Below are 19,944 nucleotides of genomic sequence, written 5' to 3'. Positions count from 1 at the left end.
TTCGAAACCGCCATTCTGAATTCCGCTCGAGAGACGTGTGACGTCTTGATATTGCGAATACGCAAGCTTGGCGAGAGCGTTAGCGCGCTCGACAGCGAAACTTACTCTGTCTAATTTTTGTTCGTGCTCTGACGTTTTGCAGGCCCCCTTCGAAGTGCGCCACAAGTGCCCCCTCCATGCGGGCGTTCCGGGCGACTTTTTTGAGCCATTTTCCGAAAAGAAGCAGCGGACGAACTCTCTCTCTCTCGCGGACAGCTCCGCGGTAGAGAGGTACAAAATTTCTTGCATTTGAAAATGGCCTCGGTCGTCCTCGCCCCCTCTGCCTGTGCTTTTCCTCGTAGAACGCTCGGCCTTCGAGCCTTGCAAAGGGAAGGCGGGGCCGGTGGTACCTCGAGTTACCGGACACCTTGGTCATACGCACATCCAATACTCAAAGTGCAGTTGGGGACGAGATTGGCGGCCTATCAGCACGGACAGGGGGCGTCCCTCAAAAAGAGAGAGAGAGAGAGAGAGAACGGGCTCGACTTGTTCGAGTCGGTCGTTGAACAACGACCCAAAGACCCTTGGACCTTTCTCTCTCTCTCTGATCCAAAAATCCAAAAGCTTCGCCCCTTTCAGCATCCACATCGAGGCCCTTGCCTCGTCGACTTCTAATTTTCAGAGCCCCGGAGACGTCGAAGAAGAAAATGCGGCTTGAGCAGCGGATCCGGGACCTTGTCAGAGTCGCTTCTGCGACCGGGGCCGAAAATCCCTGAAAAGAGCATGATCTCTGGAGAAATCTACGATCTGCACGGTTCTTTGGTACGAGTTCCTCCAGAAGGAAGCAAGGCGAGCGTGTGCAATCTCGCGAGACGAGAACGGCTCGAATGGAATGTCTGAAGCGGGGTCTTTCAAACGTTCGGGGAACTGTGACACACAAACCGCGTTGTAGAACTTTTTTTGCTTTCTCCATGCCGCTTTGGCACCGAAACGCCGAAAATTGCTGATGGCCCTCCGGAGACGCCTGTGCAGCGCTCCGTCTGTACAGCGTCGTAGAAGATTATGACATCCGAGGCGTTGAAGGTGTGGGGGGGATAAGGCATTGACGTGCCACACAAGGTAAAGCGTTCACCTCCGCTTCAGGGCGCTGGAGTTTAAAGGCGTATTCCGAAGGAACGGCGACTATATTGCGCGACGTCGACGCGCTTCTTAAATGGAGCTGCGGCCGGAGGGCTTTCGAACAGGCCGACGGTTCTCGACCAATCGCAGCAGTCCCCCCGATGCGCTCAACGCCCCATCAATTTCTTCTGCGAGGCACCCCCTAACTTCATGACCTGGAAGCGTCACGAACGCCAAAACGGCGCGCATTGTCAGGAGCTCCCGGATAAGGGGTTGCCCTCTTCGCGCGCAAAAGCGGACTCGATAAAGTCGTCCGGGTCAGACGAGACCTGCCTTTGAGGACGGACGTAATGCCTTTTGCTGCTCAAGAGCTCGTCAACGAGGCCGTTCATTGATCGACGTTCGTCGTCTAGGTCCCGCGCGTTTTTGTTCGTTAATTTTTTTTTTTTCAACGGACAAAACCGCGGCGCCAAGCCAAGATGTCGGTCGGAGGTCGTCTCGCATTGGGAAAAATTCCTCGAGCAGGACAGCAGCTTTGTCTGCGACACCGGCGTGCTGCGTTCCAGCGTTTTTCTCAATCAAGAGCGGCAAATGTCTCGCGAGAGGGTGAGAGAATGGGCGGACCGAAGGACGGCGCTTTCCTTTCGTCGACAAGCAACGCTCCCATCGTCTCCAGGCGAAGGAGTGCCACGCGGTAGCTCTCGCTGCACACAGGGGTTCGAAAGGGCGTTGAAAATATTTTAGCCTCGCCATGTGTCACTCTCATCGTCTATATAAAGCGAAACAGCAAACCGAAAACAGGACCAGCTGAATTCGTGCTCGACAACCGCGACAGCTCTTCGAAACTCATCGCCGACGCGTTCAGAGAGGACGGTCAGAACTTGGTGCTTTCTTTGTAACGAGATCCCCTCTGCAGGAGACCAAAATTTCTGGGTTAAAATGATGCTCTGGTTTACGCAACTTTAAACAGGACTCCCCTTAGTGGAAAATAGCGAAGCGGATATTGGGTTTCGATGCTCTCGCCGCTCGCCTGTGTCGCAAGAGGCGTGGCGAAGTTTTCGCCGCCGGGGGCCGCTTGTACCGCGTCCGTACTTGGCCGGGTCACCGAGAGGAAAAGAACGAGAGCCGAGGAAAAAAGTGCGACGGTCCCCCCCCCGTCACGCTTTCTCTCTGTTTGAGTGGGAGCTCCTCGGTCATCAAAGTATAGAGGACTCAAAGTGCGGATCCTTCCAGATCGCGAGAGAAGGTCTCAGCGCAGAGTCGAATGCTTCTTGGTCCCGTTCGAGCAAGTCCGGGGACAACAGACGAGAGCAATCAGCTCTCGGACCAAAGCCCCGCTTTAGAGTCGACCAGTCTTTAATCGTGCTTCTTCAAACCAGCCGTAGTAGCAAGGAAAGAGACGGGAACGAAGCACTCGGAAATGCAGGCGTTGTTGGACTTCGAACACACTGAGAGTGCAAAAGGAAAAGTTGCAGGGGTCGATTCTGGAAATTGAAAACGGTTTCAGCGCGCTGTTCAAAGTACGCGTACATCTCGGCTCAGATACTTGAAATACGCGGGTACTTGGGTGCAAGAAAGACGGCAATAATCTTGAAACGAGGCGTTTTCGTGACGAGACAGGCGGAAACGCAACAAGATTTCCAATTTAGTTGAACGAACAAGGTTTTTTTTATCACTGTCGCCAGGGTTAAAACAATCACACACAATTCCTGAGCAGAACCCGCGGAATGTGTCTCAATGGCTCCGTCTCAATCAAACAAGCTCGTTGGCAACTTCTGCGCCACCCAGAAGCGCTGGGCTAGCAAGAGGTTGAGGGCGTGATCGAAAGACGTCTTGCAGCCTTCTTTCTCTGCGACGCCCCCAGTAGAGAAAGAAATTAAGGAAGGTAATTTATCACCAAACTGTCGCGCAATCGCTATTCACCACGTGCTTCGAAATCGATAATGCTGCAAAACCCGTCCGATTTAGGCTGTCCTTTTCTAAGAACACCGAACGGGGGAGAAAATTAGCCAAGAAGTCAACACGATGACCGAGGACCGTCGGTACCAGGTTCAGAAGTCGCCAGCCGCTCTAGACGAGGCTGCACAGTAAATCTAACGGACATGGAGAGCATCGCAAGCGGCTGAAAAAAAACAGCAGCAGGGCGTTAGAGGTGCATCTGCACACGGCCCCCTGTTGCATGGCGACACGTAATATGTCAAAAGAGAAAGCGGGCGCGCACTGACGTAGGCATTGCTTTCAGAATACCGTTCAGCGAGAAGGACTTAATCAATGTCGAGCGACGCCCTGGCGTGGCATTGGCTACACGGTGGTTTTCAAAAGCAAAAGTGACTTTGCAGTCGCTAGAAAAAGCAGAAAGATAAGCAAACCAAAGCTGCCCCCACATCGTCAATAGTAAAAAGTGAGGGCGTCTCTTTTGCGCTACGACCCTGACATGCACCATCCCTAGCGCCATTCGAATCAGCCTTAGGTTAGCACGCGAGCTGGGCCGACAAATCGTCGATGCCTGCTGTCACCAGATTGTACACGCGATCCAATTGACGAGGGGAAAAAAAATATGTTTCTGTTTTTGCAATAGCCATGGGCGTCTCTCCTGGAGACCAGTGAAAAAGTCGCAACATAGCTCCTTGGCTTGTTTTACCTGGCTCGAGTTTTCTTTAAAACTTGAGGACATGCAACAGCGAGTCTGTCAATCTAACAAATAATAAGGTCTCACATTCACCTTCTTTGTCCATTTCGGCGGAACTAAGCCGTTGCTGAGATGAATCGTGGGAAGCAGCAACAGTAATTACGTCAACCTGTAGCAATCTTGGGACAGCTAAGGCCAACCCGCGGGCATCTGGGCGTTCCACTTCCCTCGTCCCTTCTAACGAACGCTAATTCAGGAAAGGAGGGGGTTGTTTGATTTTGTACACAGCTGTTTACCAGGCATTCAACGTACAAATCGAGCTCAGGGGATGGTTGAAAGGCCAGCGCCCCTCAGTCGACAGATATCAGGTTCGAACTTTTTTTCGTGTAGTGTCGCAAAAAGTGTGTCGACAAAGGTAACAGTGTCGAAGCTCTCGCCTCCCATACTGCTCCTTCAAACTCGCGGTCGCGACTAGATTGGCTCGAGTTGTTCAGAACACAGTCCAATAGGATTGTTTTCCAACGGCAGTACGTGAATCAGTGCATCGCGACGAGCATGGCCTATCAAATTCATCTGTGTTTGAAACAAATGGAGCAGGCTTGGCGGGTTTTCGGACGCGCGAGGTCCTAGAAAAGTGTACCAAACTCGCTAAATTTGTAGTGAATTTTGGTTTTTGGGCCGTATACGAGCACCTAATCTTCAATGGAATTCGTGAGGCGGTTTCCGCGCCTTTTCGAGTCCTGAATTGAGTGATAGGTCAAGAAAGTAGCTAGCGTTGAAACAAATGTAGGTGCGACACGTTTTTTAAGCAACAGACGAAAAAAGTGTTTTGAAAATTGAAATCAGTTCGATTGGCACTGATTTGTGAACAATCATCAAAAACTCTACAAGAAGTGAAACATTCTGTATTTTTGATTATGGCAACATCCTCGAGCTTCTTTAACGCAATTTCCCACACCGTCGCCCACTTTTCTACTCAAGCAGAGTTTGAGGCTGAGCAATCAATGAATTCGTTTCGTTCAACAGATTGTTCGTAACTAGAAAAAGCCAAAGCTACCAGATATTTGTAGCACCGGATATCTGGCAGCTCTCAGTTCGAACCTTCTTTGAAGAATTGGCCGAGGGTTCGATCAGTTTGGATAATTTCGATTCTGTGTCAAAGAAAGAGGGATGTGTAAATAACAACGCGGTCAAGAATTGAAGCCACCAGATAGAGTTCTAGACACCCCCTTTGATATCTGGGAGTGTATGCGTTGTCAGACGTCCCATTTTTTCGAGCTTCCTTTTCTTATTTGAGACTGGCTCTTCCAACGAAATTCCGCTCAACTCGTCCTTCTTGACAAAGATTAGAACAACCAGCTCAATGGCCGAGAATCGGAAATAGAATCAGTTGTCCTCGGTGGTTCGGTTTTGGGCAGAGTCAGCACTCAGAACTTGAAGCAAATTTAGCAAGAAGTTCTTGTTCGACTGAACTGAGGCTTTTCTTTTTGCAGTGAAGATAAACTCGCCTCTTCTGCGTTTCAATTTCGAGGCTCTCGTTCAGATAATCCGGGTCCAGATGCAAACTAGAGTCAGCGAGCAAAAGTGTGTGCTTTAGACGGAAGTATTGAACAACAGACTGAGAAGACTTCGTAGACGGTGGTTTCTGGCTACGCGCGTGTTGAACTGCTCGCCTGCTAATGACCAGGCAGCCGCGTCCGAATCGTGTCGAGGCATGAGCAAGATGAGGCATTTCGAATTTTTGTTGAAAGTAATTTCAGACGGATGAACTTACATATTTTTTTGACAAGTGAAGTGAGAGAAACGAGTGATAGGGAAACGGATTGATTCCGGAGCAAGACCAAGCACGTCAGTATCGATCGCGCCCTCAACCGATAACGCCACAACACCAAGACGGAAAATTTGAGGAAATCTGATGCGAATCGAGAGTTCGCAAGACAGATCGATACATTCGAAAACAATATGCAATTCGAGTACAGAATAGGACGAAATGCTCAGAATGTAATGATATAACACTTTGTTACAGGGAACGTGCCCAGGGCACTTGATTTTAGCATAGTGTTTAAGATGGCAGTACAGGTAAGAAAATAGGTCGAGCTCGAGAGTGTAGATGAGGAACGTCGCGATCCAAAAGTTTAACGGCTTTAGATAATAAACCAAGATGAAATTTTGTGTTTTTTCATTTTTTTTTGACTCTATTGAACAAGTTCAGAGTCCAGTGCACTCAAAAGGGTATTCACAACGCTCGACCAATTTGGCCGTGAGTTTTTTATGTGAGGAGAAGATAGTGAGAGAGGATGCGCGAAGCGCGCTCAATAGAAATGGTGTCTTTTCCTATTGTCTAAATGTGGTAATTTTCGTTTCGAAGTCTGTAGTTCGCTCGCTTCTGAGGCGCAGATGTCGAACGACGCCCTTCTCTACAGATTCTCGCACACCGTTCACGCCATATTCGGCGCAATACCTCTCTGTCTGTAGCAGACTCTGCCTAAAGCACTCTTAGTGCTGTGTCGTCGTCCGTTACACTCCAAAAACGAAAGTGTAAAAAGCACTTGCCTTTTTATTAATGTGTCTTCTTATAATACACATAAAGTTTTTTATGGTGCTTAAAAGCACCGTTGTCGTTGCAATACAAAGTTGAGCTAGGTCTAGGTTATCGAAAAAGCAGAGCCGGCAAAGCTAGAGGCTAGAGGTGCATTTTTGTTGCCTACCTGATGACCTTAAGCCGAAGGTCTCCCTCACTGTAGGCATCGTCGCGCTTTTGGTGCTTGAAGTCTGTGTTGAAGATTTTCCAAAACCTTAGCGTCTCATCGCCAGATGCGCTTGCTATAGTCGTTCCGTCCGGACTCATAGCCATGTGAAGGATGCGATTTGTGTGACCAGACAGTTCTACTTGCTTCGTTAGCCTGGGATACTTCCAGATGGTTATCTGATTTTGAGAATAGCCATGCGAGGAAATGAGCTCTTTGACATGTCTGGACCACAGAAGACTCCCAACTTGTGACTTCGTGTCTATTGTGTTTAAGCATGATCCATTTCCAGTGTTCCAAAACCTGATCTTTCGATCAGCCGCGCCGCCTCCGGATGCCAGTAGATTTCGCTGCCACGGACACCAGGCAATGGCTTTGACTGCGGCTTGATGCTGAGTGAAGGTGTAAATTGGATGTGCAGAGCCCAGAGACCAGACATTGAGTATGTTGTCGTTACCACCTGACACAAGATGAAGCTTCTCGGGGGACCATTTTAGTCCACACACTTCGTGTGTGTGATTTTGAAAAGAAGAGATATGATGTCTTTCTTGTCTGATATCGTGGTTGAAAATGTTTGTATCTCGAGAGCCGCTCGTCAACACGCTATCGTTCCAGCTCAAACTACACACTCTGGCGAGGTGTCCATATAATTTGCGAAATTGTTTTTCGCAGGCAACGTCCCAAATTCGGATGGTGCTTGAATTGACCCCAACGGCCAGATAGCGGCCGTCCTCTGAAAATGCCAGGGACGACACATAGTCATCTTGGTTTTCTAGAGTCAAGAGTTGAGTGACATCCGCATTGAAAGCATTCCAAAGATAAACGCTGTGTTTGAGTGCGATAGCCAGAATATTTGTGGAGCTCCAATCCAGCAAGTTGAGGTAATAGTCGTTTATGATATCTGGTATATCCAAAACTCGCTCCGGTGTCATGGGGACGATGCGAGACAAAGGGCTCTTGTTGCGCAGAATGTCTGTCGAATATAGCGCTTTCAAACGGTTCTCTGAAGCTCTAACAGATGACACTTTGTTGGCAAACGAAAGAATTTTTGAGGGACGCTTCGGAGGAAGGGGCACAGGGCTCACCATGGGACACGGACTCGGTGTGCTGAAGCCCATATCCACGCCGTTAGAGTAGCTGACAGTGGCCATTTGCATGGTACTTGAGCATGGTCGCTCAAGAGAACCTGACAGCGAACCATCGATCGCAACCAAGTCAGGCACATTGTCGCTGTCAAATAAGCTGAGCGCCAGAGAATGTCTGTATTCTTCTTTATCTGCAGAAGCCTCTATTTTTTCTTTCTCAAATTCTCTAGAAAGTGCAAAATGGGATATGTCTAGATTCATCGACCTTCGGTCTGTAATAAAGCGGTCCCCTCGCAACGAATGCTTCGATGGGGAAGGGGGAGTATCAATCTGCGAGCGCTTGCATTCCAACTTTCTCGGGGTACGGTACATGTGCAGACACTTAGAGTGAAGCCGGTGAAAGTCGGTTTGAAGGTCTGTGGCGGGACATTTTGTGAACTGCGCCGCGTGTGCGTTCAATTCGTTCTGGCGTAATAAGTTGTTTTTGTCTAAGTGTTCTAGCAGTACAGGAAACGAAGAAAACGAGTCTGGAGTGCCACAAAAATTGAGGTCAAAACTGGTCATCCTAAATTGACAAGTAAAACGAGGAATAAGCAGCAGACAGATAATGCAGCCAAATGCAATATATACACTTGTAATAACTCCAAGCCGACTCTACACGGTCTGAAATTAGGAAAAGGCGTTCAAGGCTCTCTCAAAACGAGATCAATCTATTGCAACGATAACTAAACTGAATAACGGTAATTTATTTCTAAACTAAAAGTCTATTTTTTTTTTTTTTTTAGTGCGCAGTTTATTTGACATAGCTTTCTTCAGTCTCTAATGAAGCTATGGCACACGAACTGTTTTCTGGTACGGTCTATCGGTACTTTACGTGCGGAAAAAGCGTGAATATTTTGTTCTGACGAAATCCAAGTCTCTAGCGAATTGAAAAGCGCCTTCGAGAACAACAAGAGCTCAAATGTCTTCTTAATTATTGAGATAAAGGACGGTATGCTTGATATCGGCTTTTGGACGAAGTTTTGACGTGGAAAGTCGCCGCTGAAAGCGATCGCGCGAACTCGAATTGTGACTGACTAGCTTCCAGAATCCTTTTGTCTAGAAGGGACTATCAAATTCTCCGGTTCAGAAGTCCGCGGTTCGTACAAATCCATGTTAAGTATATGAGGGCACATTGCAAAATTACACGCAAATTTTATACAGCGAACTGTGTCTTTCACGACATGATCTTCGTCAGTACTGATATAAGTTTAGAATTTGAGCAACTTCGGTCAACCCTCAGTAATCACGCTCCTCGCCTGATTCTGTACAAGAGTAAGAAAACGGGCGAAGGCCCGTGGACTTTAATTACGTTCATTCCAGACGAATGCCCTGTCCAACAGAGGATGGTTTACAGCACAGGCGCTACTTCGATAAGAGAAAAGTTTTCTTTAGAGTCTTCGGTACATTTCAGCGACGTTTCAGAAATATCGTCGAAAATATTTACAGATAGCGGTGCCAACTATGCAGACAAGCCATATTCTAAAAGAGAAATAGCCATACAAGAGCTCGACGCAGCTGAAGAACAGGCCAAGTTTGAAAGGCGGACCAAACCAGTTCCCTCATCTGGGCTTCATTTTGTTACGTATCCTCTGTCCGAGGGGCTCAAACAAGCCCTTCAGGATTTCAAGAGAACCTCAAATTGGATCGAAATCGCCATAGACCTGAAAGCGGGGAATCTAAAGCACATTGTGTCGAAGCAAATTCGACACACTGAGCTGCCTTCTCACGTCAACTCAACCGAAGCTCGATTCTATTTGTATAATAAGCAGAATGACATCATCGTTGTATCCGCCTATCCACGGGGCTCTTCAAGGAAGGACAACATGTGTTATTCAATCTCCAAAGCGGGGCTTGTTGATTCACTCAAGGAACTTGGTATTGTGGTCACGAAAAAAATAGAACTGGAGGAACCCTCTGAACTGTCTCAAACCGAAGTTGAAACGAGACTGAGAAACAGAGCGGCAAGTATGTTCAAACCTCCGGACAACGCATTTAGTCAATCGTCGTCGTTGGATGAAAATATTATCAAGAATACAGCAAGAAACCAGTACAAACAAAAATTCTCACCAATTATTTCCAGCTCACAGAGCAGCTCAGGCTGCAAAAAGAGTATCCCCATCCCCCCACCTGGAGCATATGAGTAGATATGGACCAAACGATATTGCGGGTTACATAGGTGGCGGCGAGGGCGCAAGGCGTCTGCCACCTTCGTTGTCACCAGTGACAATAATAAAGTATGTTTGCTTTCGACTGAGTGCTCACACCTATATCCTCGAAATAGACATGCCGAGGAAAAGTGTTGTGTGGCTCTGTTGAGAGCGGAGATTACAGCCAGTTGCAGTTAGAGACCCATAATTTTTTTTTTGATAATTGTTTTATAAATGACTTATGTAGCTAGAGTTTGTTCTGCATAAGCCTCGAACTTATGGTATGTACTTACAAAATGTTACTGAGCCAATGCACCTCTTTGTGTAGTTGTGTGCAATGTATCTTACAATTCGCTTTCACGTTTTGTAGAGTAAGGAAATTAAGGTTCAGTGTGATAGCTGAACAACGTGCTTGTCACGATCGAATTTCTGGAGGGTTATAGGCAGTCTTTGAGTGGGGCCTTGAATCCTACTTTCGATTCAAGGATGCTCAAGTGAATGCCTCCTATTGAATCAAAAAAAAGTGATTTATTGATCTGCCGGGAAGGAGGTCCTCCTTTTTTGGAGAACTCTCTTGTCCTTAGCGGCTTGCTTCTTTCGTTTTCTGGTTAGATATTTATCGACAGACCCTTGTTTTTCTAGCCGTTCTAGCTTTTCCTTCATTATGAGCTTTTTCAACATGTCTCTTTTGGCGTAGAAGGGCTTTTTTCCCTTAAGTACTCTTTCCCTCTCTTCTTTGATGTATCTTGATTTAATTTTTTGACGTAGCTGCTTTTCCTGTTCTGATTTTTGCCTGCTTTGGAGCAGAATGAGAGCACTTTTGAGCCTGTCTTGTTCGTCAGGTTCTTCCGCTTTTTCGATGGCCTTTTTCAGTTCCTCGCACTCGTTGGCTCTTATCTCGTCAATGAATCCATATCTGTGCTTGAACAAGCCGTAGTCAAAATCTTCAGTTGCGGAGTCAAATCTGGGGTCTCTGGGTTTCTGGGAGCGGGGTTAGAGTGCATTTGTCGTGTATTTAAGAACTAGGTGCAGGGAGGGGGTACATACTGCCTTGGGCGGTAGTGACGATAAGGACAGCACGGCAGTTTTCGCAGGGACCGGCTGCTTTGCGGACCGCACTACCGGGGCGTTCTTGTTCCTTCTAGCGATAAGTGATGTTTTCTTTGGAGAGTGTCAAGAGATGGGCGACCAATATAAGCGTTTTTTAGATCAATACTCGGACGCACTTTAACCGGGGCTCTGGAAGCCCTGGCGTCAAGTTTTTTCCTCAGCTCGAAAGAAAGTTCGTTGGCATCTAAATCTTGCTGTACAAAAAGTCAGGAATTCCGTCAACTACGCACACAAGAAAAAGAGCGCATACGTCTGAATATTCCGAATCATAGCTGCCATCGGTCGCTTCGCCTGAGCCCTCATCTGACATATTCGGAAGACTAAAAATTGTGTCAAAAAAAGAGAAGCAAATTGTGTGCAGACTCGAATATGGCTTTTTATATGACTCGACGGAACACACACGCCATACGAAACCGGGGGAATCGATGTTTGCTTTTTGCGCCTGCCGGGTTTCGGTGAGTTCTCCCACAGTAGGCCGGACTCATTGAGATCGAACCTATTGCTGCCTTTCTGAAACCCCTCGCACTCGCCGGTGATTCGGGCTACACCTTCTTGGTGAGGGTGGTGTGCGGCGCGGTGCAGCGCTTTCACATTCAAGTTTGTGGAGAAAAGAACTATTTACAAACCAAACACTATGACACTCGCGTCACTCTTCTTCAGCTGTCACGCTTCCGGTTTCAAGCAAGCGATATGGTCTGCACCATCTCAAGGAGGTACAGCATAGCAGGTGATTGGGTGAAAATCTAGTGCGATACGTAGATGTGTGTGCACCCCTGTTGATGAGAGTGGAAGTAAGCGGTACACTCATACACAATAACGACGCCTCCAGTGGAAAAAAATAACAGTTTTGATTTGTATTTTTTTCTATAGCCGAGCAAAGGCTTTGCATTCAGGCCTGCTGACGAATTAACGAGAGCCAGTCTAGTATCGATGCGTTCGGGAAGAGCTCTGATGCGAAAATTTTTAAGCAGGATCATCCTCGTCCAGAAAATGCAGCCAGTAACTGAGAGCTATTAGAGGTTTGCAAAAAACTTTTAGCTAGGGCGCTGACATTGGTTATTCTGTATCAGAGAGCTAGCGAAATGACAGCGTCGCTTTTCTTCGAGTGTGGTCTGAATCAATCTTTTCGGAGGTTAATGGGACGAACAGCGAACGCTAGGTTCATAAATTGGCTCGAATTGAATGCGGTTTGCTCGTTATGTTCATTGCTTCTACTAGAATTCGCTGAACCTCATGAGACAGAAGCGAATTTTTTGAATAGCATAGGGAGCATTGTGACAATGTAAAGTGAAGAATTGGATTAGAACTAGCCCAGAATCGAAGCCTTGGCACGCCCCACCTTTATGCTCACCACAAAAAAGAAGCCCTATGCATTTGGATCTCTGCTGTGGTGCCGAGAGAAAAGGTACATCGCCGTTGAGGAATTTCGCATACATTTGCGCACGACGCTACAACATATGTAAGAAGGTCTCTGGATACTCAAAGTTCGCGAATATGCGTGCGTTCTGAACACGGTTCTTCTCAGGTGGATTGGTCCAAAAATGTGTTTATCGGGTCGGTATTGTACGCCACCTGGCTCATTGATACCCAAAGTCTTGATGTTCAACACTTCTAGAGAGCTGGGGTTGGGTTTCCTCGTAAGCATCAATCACTAAAAGACAAAATAACACAAGGAGAAGCACAATGAGGTGTTGAACATTGTTCTAGTGTAACATACGTCACGGCACTGAGAAAGGAGCTGATTGAGCTGATTGGCGCTGAGCTTGTTGGTAATTGATGGTATGAGTGCTTCTGCCTCTTCGGTCTTACCAGGGAGGAGTGTTGCTATTTGAGCTAGTTCAAACTCATGCAGATCGTAAGCTGAAAGCAGCCTGATAAGAGGAAGGAACAATACGAAAAAAGGGGGGAAGTCAGGCTTAGAAAAAATGGTCAGTAAGTACAAAAAAAAAAAAAGTACTTTCTGACTCCAATCGCGGAGGCCACATCATCAAATTGACTGAATTTTCGAGCGTATTCTAATGTCCTTTGATAGACACTACGTGAAGGCGAGATGGTTAGAGATTCTGATGCGCATTTATCTTTTTTTTTTGTTAGAGGTGCGGTTGAGCGTGAGCTTCGAAAGGTAGATTGGCTTTGCTGTGGACGGATGATGGTCGGGGACGCGTACTCTGAGTCTCTATGCAAGTCCTCTTTTTCTAGTAAGATTTTGACTTCTGACAAAAAAAGTGGTCTGGAACCGACAAAACCTAAGTGTTGAAATTGTGCCCTTCGCATCGGTGTACAAGCAGAAGTGATTAGTGGCGCGTAGAGGCAGAAGGGGTCGATGAGAAGAGTGCGCGTTTAGAGTCGTACCAGGGCCGAAGTTAAGCTCAGTAGAATCTCCTTCTTGTCCGCTCATAATACCGAATGATCGAATTGCACTGAGTATTTGAAGTGTATGCAAAAGGATTGTTACAAAAAAAAAAATACACAAATTGCTAGAGACAGGAAAGCTGGTACGGATTTTTGACGAGAATATGGCTCTTATCGTGAAGCGTGCAGAGGAAGATGGGGCGTGTAGGTTTATGTGTTAGGGAAAAGGTGGCAAAAAAGCATGGTGATATGTTTTGTTCAGATGGCAGCCGAGGAGAGAGAATATTAACATGGATAAATTCTGCTTAACCGAAAACAAGCTGTAATACGCATACGTGACGTCGGGATAGGTACATAAAAATTTTAAAGGAGTCTTAAGTAATGAAAAAGTGCTGAAGGCATATGATAACACTAAAATTTTTAGCCTCCCCTACGTAACACACGTACTATGTCAAAAAAGAATGCCGGAGTATTACCATCTGCAACAAGAGTAGTAAAGAAGGCAATGGGTACGTGATTAGACTCGAAAGAAGAGTATTTATCGCGGCGGGTGTTCGCGAGAGAGCAAATTTATGTGTAAGACGGTGATATGAACATAGTGTGTATGTGCATAGTGTAACAGTGTGGTGCATAGAGGAGAGAGCCTGCGGTGTGTGGCAGCGGAGAGAGGGAAGATAGATTCGTCTCACTGACTTGGGTGGGTTGGAGCACACATTTTCGGTTTCTTGGATATTTTCGGCGGTGTGATGCGGTGCGATGAGGGGGTGGCTGTGCAGTGTACAAAACAACGATAATATGGGAATTGTTTGAAGATAAAGGTTCAGGCTAGTTTGGCAGAAAGTGTGTGTTCGTTGTTTTTTTTTTGTGTTATTGGTTTGTCTCTTTCTCATGTGGGGGAGGTATTATTTTTTTTCTGCTTGATGTTGTTCAGGGCGCTGAATGAATCAAAAAAGGAGAAGAACTGATAGAAACAGGTGTTACATAGGGGGAAGCTATGTAGGTTTGTCTAGCAATCGCAAGACGGCGTCGGCCATATCACTGGCACCCGTTCCCATTGCCCTTCCGTCTTTATACAGCGAGCATGCTGGGCGTGGTTCGTCCATGGCGTCTCACTCCGCTCAGAAGCTTACGAAGGGCTCTACGCAGCTAGCTGCGCTGGATGCGAACTGGAGCCACGACGGCGCACAAAACGACACACAGAATACGACGAGTTTGCATTCGTGCGCGACTGCATGGGCGCGGTGTTCTGTGCCGGATGTGTTGAAAGATAAGCAGTCGGACCAGGCTAAGGGTGGCGGCGCTGCCCAACCTGTTTATTCGATTAACCGAAATAGGGCGTTGTATAATATAGATGAGGAATTTCCTGCATTGGGGGCGATAGAAACTCAGGAGAAGTCGTCTTCTAGGTTCGGCGGTGGTGCATTTGCCAGTCAGAAGGGTTCGGAAGATGCGCAGTCAGGTGGTTCTGGCAGGGTGGATCATTATCATCACCAGTACGATTCCTATTCTTCTAGAAAAGAGAACAGCTATTTTCCTTTTGGCCGTAACCGATATCATTCTTCCAGTCGCATGGACGACCAGCCGAGGCTTGGTTGGGGCATGGGCAATCGGTGGTTCGGGAACGGGGGATATAGCGGCAGTAGGTATGGAGGCGGCGGACCTGACAGAGGATGCGACGGGGGTAGTTTTGACCGAGACACCGGCAGAGGTTTTGAGCGAGGTGGCGAAGCGTTACCAAGAGGGAATCCGAATCGGAACAGTTATCGAAACGTGTTTCGAAACATTTTGCCCGAGAACGGGTCTAAGGAGACGGGTGCTGCGTCTACAGCGACTCCGGTCGCGTCAGAGTTGAAGACGGTTGCTTCTGGTTCGTCTGCGACGCCGAATCATCCGGTGCCGACGCCGTCTATCATCATCTCGCATTCGTCTCAGATAGACATGCCGATCGAACAGCGAACCGACGTCATCAAGAAGACTATTAAGGGTGATTGGGCGTCCATTGAAGAGGAAGACGAGGTGGATACAAGGCGTGCTGATTTGGCTGCGCCGAACAGGGGCGCGGTTTCTGAGGTGGGGGGTTCGAGCGCGAAGCCCCCGGAGGAGAGAGGCGGGCCATCGAAGGCGGTGGAGTGCAGAGACGGCGAGCCTCGAGCGAAGGCGGTGGAGTGCAGAGACGGCGAGCCCCGGGCGAAGGCGGTGGAGTGCAGGGACAGCGAGCCCCGGGCAAAGGCGGTGGAGTGCAGAGACGGCGAGCCCCGGGCGAAGGCGGCGGAGTGCAGGGACAGCGAGCCCCGGGCAAAGGCGGTGGACGAGGTCGGTGGTCGTCGTCCTGAGAAGGCGAATCGTTTTGGGGGCGCGGATAGCGGGTCGTGGAGGGGCCCGCCGGCGGAGAGGGCGAAGGCGAGCTTCGACCGCGCGCCGGACCCCATAGAGCAGCAGGCGGAGGAGATGCACCTCAAGGCTCAGCAGAGGGCGCGTGAGAAGGCGGAGGAAGAAGCGCAAAGGCAGAGCAAGTTAATGGAGATTCGAGAGGCTAATTTAGCCAGGTTGGACAACCTGGAGTCTGCGATGTTGGACAAGAAGTCTCAGCAGAAGCTTGAGGAGGAGAAGGCGAAGGCCATGAAGTTGGCCGCGATGCTGCAGAAGGAGCTGTTCGAGGATAGTTTGTTGAAGAAGAAGAAGTTTGAGGGCGAATTTGGCGTGCGGCCGGCGAATTTTGCGCCTTACTTGGTTCCGGGGACCGTGAGGATTGTCAAGCGTCGCGCGGAGTCAGTTGTGCCCAACGGGTCTGCTGGGAGCGGCGGCGCTTCTGGGGCGGAGGTTGAGAGGCCGTTGAGGTCGAGGTTGAATCGGGCGAGGATGGACGGCCACGAGAAGTGTCAAGGAAAGGACGCGGTTTCGAGCGAGCTTAAGTCTGGAGCGGACGGTCGCGACGGGGTCTCGTCGGCGGAAGAAGGGAAGAGGGAGAAGACGGAGACGAACGGAAAGGTGCCCGTTGCTAGAGTTTCTCCTGAGCAAAAGCCTGTTACGGAGTCCGCAGCGCCCGGGGGAGAAGAAAAGTGTGCGGTGTCGAAAGACGAGTCGACGAACGCTGTTGTGAAAGAGGGGGAGAAGGAGTTGTTGGGTGAGGCGGCTGTTTCGGAATCGGCCGGTCGCGGAGACGATTCGCGCAAAAACGAGGCGCTGCCACGCGGAGATGTCGGGAAAGCGACAGACGACGAGAAGTCGCAGGCGTCCAAGTCGACGGGTCCCGCGAGTGAGGACAAGGCGAATTTGCCGAAGAAAGAGGCGGAATCGGCCGGTTCTGCGAGTCACGCCATTCCATCTGCGTGGCGAGTGATTCAGTCTCCTAGCACGGGAAGCCAGAGTTTGGCCGAGATTATGGATAGTGAGAAGCGTCGAATGGAGGAAGAAATGAATGAGAAAGCGTCTTTGGCCGCGAGTTCTCTCGAATCTCAGTCTTTGAATGGGGAGAAGCAGTCGGTTTTTCCTACTGGGCGCGGGAAGTCCGAGAGGTCGTCGGGTGCATACAAGCACGCAGACCACTACGGAGCGGGTAAGGGCGTCAGGGGTGTAGAGGACCGGTCTGGTTTTGCGCGCGAGGGCGATAGGACCAAGTTTCCGCCTAGGCCGTCTCGCGCGTCTTTTTATCAGTCTCGAGGGGGTGGCGAGTCGAGTGCGTCGACGCGCGATCGAGAGGAGGCGCAGGATTCCGCGAACAAGGCAGCGGACGGGAGCGGCGCGACTCCCAAGCCTCAGCCGAGCGCCCGTTTGGACCGGGATGCGTTTGCTGCGAAGCCTCCGTCTTCCCTGCATCAGGGGAAGCAGCGGGGTTCGCTCAAGAAAGCGGCGGTCGGTCGAGCGGGTCAGTCAGGTGAGTTTGAGAGGGCGTCGAAGAGAGACGGTTCGTCTCAGAAGAAGGAGGTCCCGCCTACTACTCAACAGCAGCAGCGCAACGAAGAGGTGTCAAAGCAACAACGACATACGCTTGGCGACAAGAAGGCGGCACCTCTTTGCGCCAAGGAGGCGGCAGTCGATGGAGCGTGTCATTCTTCTGATGCTAGGTCGTTGAGCGAGACGTCGACCGTTGTTGCGGTTGAATCGGACGGTTCTAGATCGTCGAGCAGCCTGAAATCGTCCGACGCACAGTGCGAGAAGTCGCGTACTTTTTCGAAGTCGTCCGATCAATGTGAATCCAAGAACTACTCTTTTTCGAACTTTGCGTCGGACCAGCGCGCGTCCAGAGCGGACTTGTCGACCAACTGGAGGATGGACAAGGTTCAGTGGCCGCTTGATTTTGCGCGCAGCGCCGGCTCCGGGTCTCGAACCAGGTTCAGGGAGAGGTTTTCGGGGGCCAAGTCGAAAGAAGACGAAAGCTCGTCCAAGCACCCTTCCACCTCTTCTCGACCGGCTTCGGAAAAGAGCACCGCAGTCGGAGAATCGTCGTCCGCGGTGGAGGGGAGGAAGGTCGGAGCGGCCTCCTCTTCTAAGGCGAGCGATCGATACCAGGCGTCCAGACAACAGAATCAGTCCGATCGCAGTGAAGAGCAGCGGCCTTCTGACGACCATCAGTCGCCCCCGTCTCGGACTCCGGCCCGCTCGACCTCTTCGAAGGGACAAGACGAAAAGAAAAAACAGTCCCCTCTGACCACCAACGAGAAGACTGAAGATCGGCAGCAGAAGCAAGTACACCACGAGCTGAAATCAGGGGGCAAAGTCGGGGACAAAGCCCCGGTTGCTCCTCATGACGGCGACACCGCCTCGACCGGCGGTAAGGCCTCCAACGAAGATTCGTGTAAGGCGACGCTTCAGCCTTCGAACGAGGGCGCTGGAAAGTTCTCTCGCTCTTCTGAGTTCCAATCGTCTTCTGGTGGGGGAGAACTTGCATCCGCTACTCCCAAGGACCCTGCTTGCGACGAAAAGCCCGCTCTGGACGTCCACGGCAAGGAAAAGTCCTCTGAATCTCAGAATCATGTCCTCGAAAAAGGACCCGGGAAGAGTAGTCCGAAGCAAGGCGCCGCCAAGTCACTCCCGACAGCAACTGGTCACGATGCCCGTCGGTCCTCCAGACCTAAATCCTCGTCTTCACGTTCACGCAAGCGGTTTTACAAAGTCAAGGCACTTTCTGCCAACTCGACCGCAGAAAAGGCCAATACGCCCAAGGATTCCCTTTCTTCGAACGCGTCCAACAACAAACACGCGGACTCCGCCTCTTCCAGCGAGTGCGCTGTAAAAAAAGATGGTACGACACCACCTCCTTCTTGTGCCCCGCCGACCGATAACCACGTCCACCACCCTCCGTCTTCTCAAGCGTCCACAAAACCTTCTGGGACTCCACCTCCGACTGGCTCGGTCCCCCCTTCCGGCTCCGACCAACACGAGGCCGCCAAACCCTGCACCGCGCCGGCCTCTGACTCGCATCGCTCGACGAGCAGCGCCTCCAAAACTACTTCTCAACCGAAACCCTCAAGGTCCGACCGAACCAACGTCGCCCACACCAACCCAAGCTCCCATGGACCCTTCAACCGGTCGCGCCACCGACCGTTCTTCCACTTCGATAAGCCCAAAAAACCCTCCGCCTCGTCTACGAAAGACAAAGTCTACAAGCCAGTAGAAACTTTTTTTTTGTCAATCGCTAACAAAGTCTCAGACGCCTGATGGTCTATCACACACTGAGCGATACATAACATTTGTACACTAAACCGCCACCCTCTATCTACCTTTTTCCCTACTGATCACACGTCCTCTGTGAAAGGAATTTCATCGACTTATTAAAAAAGTGTACAGAATTTGTAAATTTGCGAGATAAAAAAAAACATTTTTTTCTTCGAACGCTGGCTCGACGCCCGCGCTCTGAGCGGGGGGGAGTGCAATTCCTCCGTCCGCAACGCGAGTGCGATTTTCACGCGCTCTCGACTCTCCCTCGACTCGCCTCCGGCTCTCCTGCAGTTCTCGGCGCGGCAGGCGCGCCGGCCCCCACGATATTGAGCCCGACCTCTTATTTGCGGTTCTAGACAGAACCCACTTTTCGCCGCTTCGCGCGGCTGCCTGTCCGATACCCGCGTTACCAAATTTGGAAAGAGAAAGTGCACGGTCGGCAGAAGCAGTCCTGCTTTTGCGCGCGTCATATGGTTTGCGCACAGGTGTTCACGACAGGTGCTCGTACCTCTCTTTCGTAAATACTATCTGTCAAATGCGTGCGACGTGATATTTCGGTAATGACATATACTGATCAATTCGTTCTGTCCGCAGAGTATGCACCGCATGGTACGCCGGTACTACAGCGATGTCATACGAATATTGGTCATTTGTGTCGTAAATCAACTGTGTCACAAACGCCTGCGTACAAGTTTATTAGCGCGGTTACATTGGTTATCATAGATGCCATTTCTTCCATGACTGTCAACGTCGCTCGTATTCCGTGAGCAAACCCCGCATTTTTTTCTTCGTATATAGTTTACGAATTTCGTAAACTTTGTTCACCAGCCGCGCACGCGACTTGCCGAGAACCTCTCCGCTCTCCCTCTCCGGTATTTTTTTTTTATAGCGCCCAGCGCGGTTACTTACATTCCACACACTCATAGCAATTTTCTGTGCGACCACCACCTGTTGTTTCTCTAACACTCGCGTTTGGGTCTGTTGAGCAAACCTCGTGTTTTACAGATTACAACAGTTCCTCGAATGCGGTTCCAACACTAGGGAGCCTTTGCCGTAACGACAGAGTCGCCTCTAAC

General features: G+C 49.7%; 5 protein-coding genes across 9 annotated transcripts; 2 read left to right on the top strand and 3 right to left on the bottom strand.

Moving 5' to 3' along the window:
• Window positions 1-6,250: 6,250 nt before the first annotated feature.
• LOC126325915 (anaphase-promoting complex subunit cdc20-like) lies at window positions 6,251-8,285 on the bottom strand. The gene has a single exon (XM_049995406.1). It carries the CDS (start codon window positions 8,121-8,123, stop codon window positions 6,432-6,434), a length of 1,692 nt encoding a protein of 563 aa, XP_049851363.1. The 5' UTR covers window positions 8,124-8,285; the 3' UTR covers window positions 6,251-6,431.
• An 82-nt stretch (window positions 8,286-8,367) lies between these two features.
• On the top strand, window positions 8,368-12,816 carry LOC126325919 (twinfilin-like). 4 transcript variants are annotated; one of them, XR_007560417.1, is made up of 5 exons: window positions 8,368-8,411; window positions 8,476-8,550; window positions 8,647-8,697; window positions 8,814-9,935; window positions 12,779-12,816. XR_007560417.1 is itself a non-coding variant. In XM_049995412.1 (4 exons), exons 1-4 carry the CDS (start codon window positions 8,390-8,392, stop codon window positions 9,743-9,745), a joined length of 1,080 nt encoding a protein of 359 aa, XP_049851369.1. In that variant the 5' UTR covers window positions 8,379-8,389; the 3' UTR covers window positions 9,746-9,947. The 4 variants fall into 4 exon arrangements, 1 of the variants encoding a protein (XP_049851369.1); XR_007560416.1 differs by having other exon boundaries at window positions 8,814-9,941; window positions 12,773-12,816; XR_007560415.1 differs by having other exon boundaries at window positions 8,370-8,411; window positions 8,814-9,941.
• LOC126325923 (ribosomal RNA processing protein 36 homolog) lies at window positions 9,960-11,181 on the bottom strand. Its single transcript, XM_049995419.1, has 4 exons — window positions 11,109-11,181; window positions 10,975-11,052; window positions 10,796-10,909; window positions 9,960-10,729 (listed from the first exon to the last, which is right to left on the bottom strand). The coding sequence occupies exons 1-4, from the start codon at window positions 11,166-11,168 to the stop codon at window positions 10,277-10,279; spliced, it is 705 nt and encodes a 234-aa protein (XP_049851376.1). The 5' UTR covers window positions 11,169-11,181; the 3' UTR covers window positions 9,960-10,276.
• LOC126325925 (DNA-directed RNA polymerase II subunit RPB4-like) lies at window positions 12,037-13,275 on the bottom strand. 2 transcript variants are annotated; one of them, XR_007560418.1, is made up of 5 exons: window positions 13,211-13,275; window positions 13,026-13,124; window positions 12,816-12,893; window positions 12,576-12,729; window positions 12,037-12,477 (listed from the first exon to the last, which is right to left on the bottom strand). XR_007560418.1 is itself a non-coding variant. In XM_049995421.1 (5 exons), exons 1-5 carry the CDS (start codon window positions 13,254-13,256, stop codon window positions 12,436-12,438), a joined length of 399 nt encoding a protein of 132 aa, XP_049851378.1. In that variant the 5' UTR covers window positions 13,257-13,260; the 3' UTR covers window positions 12,037-12,435. The 2 variants fall into 2 exon arrangements, 1 of the variants encoding a protein (XP_049851378.1); XM_049995421.1 differs by having other exon boundaries at window positions 13,026-13,104; window positions 13,211-13,260.
• Window positions 13,276-13,648: 373 nt separating this feature from the next.
• On the top strand, window positions 13,649-19,036 carry LOC126325909 (serine/arginine repetitive matrix protein 2-like). The gene is made up of 2 exons (XM_049995397.1): window positions 13,649-13,719; window positions 14,196-19,036. Exons 1-2 carry the CDS (start codon window positions 13,659-13,661, stop codon window positions 18,866-18,868), a joined length of 4,734 nt encoding a protein of 1,577 aa, XP_049851354.1. The 5' UTR covers window positions 13,649-13,658; the 3' UTR covers window positions 18,869-19,036.
• The last annotated feature ends 908 nt before the right edge of the window (window positions 19,037-19,944 follow it).

The sequence above is a fragment of the Schistocerca gregaria genome, unplaced genomic scaffold (assembly GCF_023897955.1).
Source record: "Schistocerca gregaria isolate iqSchGreg1 unplaced genomic scaffold, iqSchGreg1.2 ptg000949l, whole genome shotgun sequence".
Classification (NCBI taxonomy): domain Eukaryota; kingdom Metazoa; phylum Arthropoda; class Insecta; order Orthoptera; family Acrididae; genus Schistocerca; species Schistocerca gregaria.
Note: the sequence above shows the minus strand (reverse complement) of the source record. Positions and strands in the feature narration are given on the sequence as shown.